Consider the following 6,793-nt stretch of genomic DNA (forward strand, 5'->3'; position numbering starts at 1 on the left):
TTAGTAACCTTCCTGAGTCTCCCCTTAATAATGAAGCAATTAGAAAGAATTAGGTACCTGCACCATGACACTAAAGCAGTACTGGCTCTCTTCTTGCTGGCCGTGTATCTTACAGGAGATTATGTTCCATTTAGTTCTCCTACTATTTAGACCTCCTTCTCCAAAATCTAGATTTTCTTATATGCAAAATGACAAGGTTGATCTTGAAGACCTCTAAGTCTATTAAAAATGGAAAAAGCTTATAGATCCTGAATTCAAGTTAAATGAAACCAACAGAGTCTGGACCTAGGTTGAGTGGTGACAGGCCCCAGTCCTCTCCATTCCTGGAGCTCCTCCTCTTAGGTGAGCAGAGATCATAGGGTCTCCCATGGTGGTCTGCAGCCTAGACACATATACATCTTGGATGTTTTGGTCCTTTAGGATAAGGTAGGCAGCTCAAAGCATCCGCTGCTCTTTATTCTTTGATTTCCCTGAAGGAGCAGTAGCTGGGCCCCAGGCCTCGCACGGTGCAGTCAGTGCTGTCGCTGTCACACTTGCCGCAGTGACATTCAGTGGCTACTGGGTACGTGTACAGGGAGTCTGCATGGTGAGCACAGCCAGGCACTTTCACCGTCTCGTAGACCAGCTCCTTGAAGGTACATGTTTTCTGAATGTTGGGCCTTGCTGGGTCCCTGTACACCAAGTCCCGTGTAGTTTAGGAATTAGGTTACATTATTATGCAAGTTTCTGTTTGGCTTAGTAAATAAGGGATAGGGATTTAATACTGCTTGCTCTAATATTTCCTTTCAGAAGACCAGTTTCTAGGATCCTTAAGCACAGAAAACTTGACCTCATAAAGGAACTCATGTTGTTTTTGTTTAGTCACTAAGTCATGTCACACTTTGCGACCCCATGGATTGCAGCACGTCAGGCTTCCCTGTCCTTCACTGTATCCCGGAGTTTGCCCAAACCCATGACCATCGAGTCAGTGATGCCCTCTAACCATCTCATCCTCTGTCGTCCCCTTTTCCTCCTGCCTTCAATCTTTCCCATGATCAGGGTCTCTTCTATTGAGTTGACTCTTCACATCAGATAGCCAAAGTGTTGGAGCTTCAGTTTTAGCATTAGTCCTTCCAGTGAATATTCAGAGTTGGTTTCCTTTAGGATGTACTGGTTGGATCTCCTTGCAGTCCAAGGGACTCTCAAGAATCTTCTCCAACACCACAGTTCAAAAGCATCAATTCTTCAGTGCTCAGCTTCCTTTATGGTCCAATTCTCACATCCATACATGTTTACTGGAAAAACCATAGCTTTGACTGTACAGACCTTTGTCGGCAAAGTGATGTCTTTGCTTTTTAATACGCTGTCTAGCATTGTCATGGCTTTTCTTCCAAGGATCAAGCATCTTTTAAATTCATGGCTGCAGTTACCATCTGCAGTGATTTTGGAGCCCAAGAAAATAAAATCTGCCACTGTTTCTACTTTTGCCCCATCTATTTACCATGAAATGATAGAAGTGGATGCCTTGATCTTAGTTTTTTGAATGTTGAGTTTTAAGCCAGGTTGTCAGTCTCCTCTTTCACCTTCATCAAGAGGCTCTTTAGTTCTTCTTCACTTTCTGCCATAAGGGTGGTGTCATCTGCATATCTGAGGTTGCTTATATTTTTCCTGGAAATCTTGATTCCAGCTTGTGAATCATTGGCATTTCACATGATGTACTTTGAATACATCATGTGAAATGAATTTGTAATGAATACATTACAAATTACTTTGTAATTTGAAGGTAAATAAGCAGGGTGACAATATACAATCTTGACATATTCCTTTCCCAACTTGGAACCAGTTTGTTGTTCCATGTCTTGTTTTAACTGTTACTTCTTGACCTGCATACAGGTTTCTCAGGAATGAGGTAAGGTGGTCTGGTATTCCCATATCTTAAGAATTTTCCACTGTTTGTTGTGATCCACACAGTCAAAGGCTTTAGCATAGTCAATGAAGCAGAAATAGATATTTTCCTGGAGTTCCCTTGCTTTTTCTATGATCCAACGGATGTTGGCAGTTTGATCTTTGGTTCGTCTCCATCTCTAAATCCAGCTTGTATATCTGGAAGCTCAGTCTCTTGTGGGGTCACCGCTCCTTTCCCTTGGGTTCTGGAAATCAAGATGGTGGTGTAGAAGGACATGGATTCATCTTCTTATAATTGAAGTCTCTGGGATGAGCAGAGCAGTTAAAAACATGCAAGACAACAGCTTGAGGGAACAAGAAAGGAACTCATATTATACTGCTGTTCTGAAGTGTTGTGGGAATGTTACAGAAAGTGTAGTTATCTCTTTTCTGTCTACCATGAGAGTACCCATGTATTTAATATTTCTAAAATTCTATAAAAACTTTGAATTTGTATAGCATAGAAACATACAAAGATAAAGTAATACAGAAGATATGACCTTTGCAATTTATTTTTAATTTAATTATTTTAAAAAAATATTTATTTTAATTGGAGGCTAATTACTTTACAATATTGTATTGGTTTTGCCATACATCAACATGAATCTGCCATGGGTGTACATGTGTTCCCAATCCTGAACCCCCCTCCCACCTCCCTCCCTGTACCATCCCTCTGCATCATCCCAGTGCACCAGCCCCTAGCATCCTGTATCCTGAATCAAACCTGGACTGGTGATTCGTTTCACATATGATATTATACACGTTTGAATGCCATTCTCCCAAATCATCCCACCCTCTCCCTCTCCCACAGAGTCTAAAAGACTGTTCTATACATCTGTATCTCTTTTGCTGTCTTGGATTCAGGGTTATCGTTACCATCTTTCTAAATTCCATATATATGTGTTAGTATACTGTATTGGTGTTTTTCTTTCTGGCTTACTTCACTCTGTATAATAGGCTCCAGTTTCATCCACCTCATTAGAACTGATTCAAATGTATTCTTTTTAATGGCTGAGTAATACTCCATTGTGTATATGTACCACAGCTTTCTTATCCATTCATCTGCTGATGGACATCTAGGTTGCTTCCATAAATAGCCAGGTCCTGGCTATTATAAACAGTGCTGTGATGAACATTGGGGTACACGTGTCTCTTTCAATTCTGGTTTCCTCAGTGTATATGCCCAGTAGTAGGATTGCTGGGTCATAAGGCAGTTCTATTTCCAGTTTTTTTAAGGCATCTCCACACTGTTCTCCATAGTGGCTGTACTAGTTTGCATTCCCACCAACAGTGTAAGAGGGTTCCCTTTTCTTCACACCCTCTCCAGCATTTATAGCTTGTAGTTTTTTGGATAGCAGCCATTCTGACTGGTGTGAAATGGTACCTCATTGTGGTTTTGATTTGCCTTTCTCTGATAATGAGTGATGTTGAGCATCATTTCATGTGTTTGTTAGCCATCTGTATGTCTTCTCTGGAGAAATGTCTGTTTAGTTCTTTGGGCCATTTTGTGATTGGGTAGGTTATTTTTCTGGAATTGAGCTGCAGTTGTTGCTTGTATATTTTTGAGATTAATTCTTTGTCAGTTGCTTCATTTGCTATTATTTTTTCCCATCCGAAGGCTGTCTTTTCACCTTGCTTATAGTTTCCTTTGTTGTGCAGAAACTTTTAATTTTAATTAGGTCCCATTTGTTTATTTTTGCTTTTATTTCCAATATTCTGGGAGGTGGGTCATAGAGGATCCTGCTCTGATTTATGTTGGAGGGTGTTTTGTCTATGTTCTCCTGTAGGAGTTTTATAGTTTCTGGTCTTACATTTAGATCTTTAATCCATTTTGAGTTTATTTTTGTGTATGGTGTTAGAAAGTGTTCTAGTTTCATTCTTTTACAAGTAGTTGACCAGTTTTCCCAGCACCACTTGTTAAAGAGATTGTCTTTTCTCATTGTATATTCTTGGCTCCTTTGTCAAAGAAAGGGTGTCTGTAGGTGGGTGGGTTTATCTCTGGGCTTTCTATTTTGTTCCATTGATCTATATTTCTGTTTTGTGCCAGTACCATACTGTCTTGATGACTGTGGCTTTGTAGTAGAGCCTGAAGTCAGGCAGGTTGATTCCTCCAGTTCCATTCTTCTTTCTCAAGATTGCTTTGGCTATTTGAGGTTTTTTGTATTTTCATACACATTAATAGATGGCAAAATATACCATGTTCATGGACCAGAAGAATCAATGTAGTGAAAATGAGTATACTACTCAAAGCAATCTATAGATTCAGTGCAATCCCTATCAAGCTACCAACGGTATTTTTCACAGAGCTAAAACAAATAATTTCACAATTTGTATGGAAATACAAAATGACCTTTGCAATTTAAAGATGGGTGTTTTATTATTATTTTTTGTGCTTAATAATCTTAAGCTATATTAATGACAGGTAAAAATGTAGCATTTGGGTTTAATTGCTTAGAAAAATATTTCCAACTTTTTTCTATGTATATTTAATCTTTTCTATGTATATTTAAAAGAGGAATGGGAACCATCCGTTCAGTTCAGTTCAGTTCAGTTGCTCAGTCATGTCCGACTCTTTGCAACCCCATGAACTGCAGCACGCCAGGCCTCCCTGTCCATCACCAACTCCTGGAGATCACCCAAACTCATGTCCATCGAGTCGATGATGCCATCCAGGCATCTCATCCTCTGTCGTCCCCTTTTCCTCCTGCCCCCAATTCCTCCCAGCATCAGAGTCTTTTCCAATGAGTCAACTCTTTGCATCAGGTGGCCAAAGTATTGGAGTTTCAGCTTTAGCATCAGTCCTTCCAAAGAACATCCAGGACTGATATCCTTTAGGATGGACTGGTTGAATCTCCTTGCAGTCCAAGGGACTCCCAAGAGTCTCCTCCAACCCCACATTTCAAAAGCATCAATTCTTCGGCGCTCAGCTTTCTTCACAGTCCAACTCTCACATCCATACATGACCACTAGAAAAACCATAGCCTTGACTAGACAGACCTTTGTAGGCAAAGTAATGTCTCTGCTTTTCAATATTCTATCTAGGTTGGTCATAACTTTCCTTCCAAGGAGTAAGCATCTTTTAATTTCATGGCTGCAATCACCATTTGCAGTGATTTTGGAGCCCCCCCAAAATAAAATCTGACACTGTTTCCCCATCTATTTCTCATGAAGTGATGGGACCAGATGCTATGATCTTCGTTTTCTGAATATTGAGCTTTAAGCCAACTTTTTCACTCTCCACTTTCACTTTCATCAAGAGGCTTTTAAGTTCCTCTTCACTTTTTGCCGTAAGGGTGGTGTCATAAGCTCAATTATTTTTATTTTGTCTAAAATGTTTGGGAAATCACATATTGGATTCTGATATTCTGTTGCCTTTTAGGTTCTTCCTTGCCATTGCCTTAAATTCTGTACCTGTGTAGGAGTCTTAATCCAAAAGGTATATGATACAGTTTCAGTATCAGAACATTGAAATTAGGTCAAACATATTTCACTCCTCTACATGCCCACTAAGAAAATAATTGGCTTTGAGGGAGAAGTGGGGCTGCTGGATAGTTCATTTCTGCAGCTGGCTATCAGGCCTACATCTCACCCAAAGTGTGGTAAGTTGAGTTTTATTGATCAGTTCATTTAATATTAAATAAATAAAGTATTTTTATTAAGATGCAGCACTTTCAATTTCAGCTTATCAAACTTCTAAATAGCCAGATGTGTAGAAAAGCAGCACAGAAACGTTGTCCCCTTTAGCTGGTTTATTTTGAAGAAGCTCTGAGAATGTAGACAAATAGCTTAATACCTTTATTCTTTGATTTTCTTAACAGCATAAAGAAGGGTGTAGGTTTGCTGACTCATTTTGGCTTGTCTCCAGGGATTGAGTGCTCTCAGGCTGCTTGTTGGTATTGTATTAAAAATGGGCCAATAAAATGAATTTTATAATAGGCTGCTTGCATTTTTTATTTGGCTGTAAAATGAATGTTATTACTATCCCTGTTGCAGAGGTATGCCTTTTATTATTGCAATTGTTATTTTAAAGACTATTGACAATATTCCATGTTTAATTATAGATATGTACTCATGTCCATGTTTATCCCTCAATAGGTAAAGCTAGCAGAAAAATGCTCTTTTAAAATGCAGAGTTTGCACATTACTGAAGCAGTCATTTACATCAATCTGAGCTGTCCTGAATCTGTTTTATCCAAATTAAATCCAAACCCAAACATCTAAATGATATAATGGTAATTTACCTCAATTACAACACAGACAGTGTTGGCTAAGGGACTCATGGCTCTAATTTAGAAGAGACAAAATATTGACAGAGTGGGAATCAATGAAACCGGCCTTGTCCAGACCCTCAGCACCTCACTTCCAGCAAAGCAAAGTGCCTACTCAGGTGTAGCCCACACACCACGTGGTGTTGATGCTTATGCAGCTACATTCCTCTTTCTCCACCGTGATGTTAATGTTGTTCAGCTCGCAGCTGCTACAGCAGATTGCTCTCCAGCAACAGAAAAGGAAGGAGAACTGGATAGACTTCATCCTGGACTGGGAAGCAAGCAATTAGAAATCCCAAAGTATTTTCACATTCATGGACTTTGACCCATTCCAATTGAACTGAAATCAACCTGCTTCCCAAACTTTACCATCTCATTCAAATTCAACAGGCACTCTTTGGCAAAAGAGAGACACAGTAACATGTCGCAAATTCTCATGTAGTTCTAGTTTTTTTAAGGATTAAAATGTCACAGGTTATGTATCTGAAAAAAACAAACCCAGAAAAACACTAATTTGAAAATATATATGCACCCATATGTTGCTGCTGCTGCTGCTAAGTCACTTCAGTCATGTCCGACTCTGTGCGACCCCATAGATGGCA

General features: G+C 39.5%; 1 protein-coding gene across 1 annotated transcript; it reads right to left on the minus strand.

Moving 5' to 3' along the window:
- Positions 1-403: 403 nt before the first annotated feature.
- On the minus strand, positions 404-6,456 carry LOC113904714 (follitropin subunit beta-like). The gene is made up of 2 exons (XM_027561818.1): positions 6,311-6,456; positions 404-695 (listed from the first exon to the last, which is right to left on the minus strand). Exons 1-2 carry the CDS (start codon positions 6,454-6,456, stop codon positions 455-457), a joined length of 387 nt encoding a protein of 128 aa, XP_027417619.1. The 3' UTR covers positions 404-454.
- Positions 6,457-6,793: the final 337 nt, after the last annotated feature.

Source organism: Bos indicus x Bos taurus, chromosome 15 (genome assembly GCF_003369695.1).
Source record: "Bos indicus x Bos taurus breed Angus x Brahman F1 hybrid chromosome 15, Bos_hybrid_MaternalHap_v2.0, whole genome shotgun sequence".
In the NCBI taxonomy this organism is placed as follows: Eukaryota; Metazoa; Chordata; class Mammalia; order Artiodactyla; family Bovidae; genus Bos; species Bos indicus x Bos taurus.

What these genes read in the sequence shown, in the direction of transcription:
- LOC113904714 (XM_027561818.1), bottom strand. Translation starts at nt 6,456, where the DNA reads ATGAAGTCTATCCAGTTCTCCTTCCTTTTCTGTTGCTGGAGAGCAATC. An exon ending in ACGTGGTGTGTGGGCTACAC is followed by an intron (nt 696 to 6,310) that starts CTGAGTAGGCAC and finishes ACCTAATTCCTA; the next exon opens with AACTACACGGGACTTGGTGT.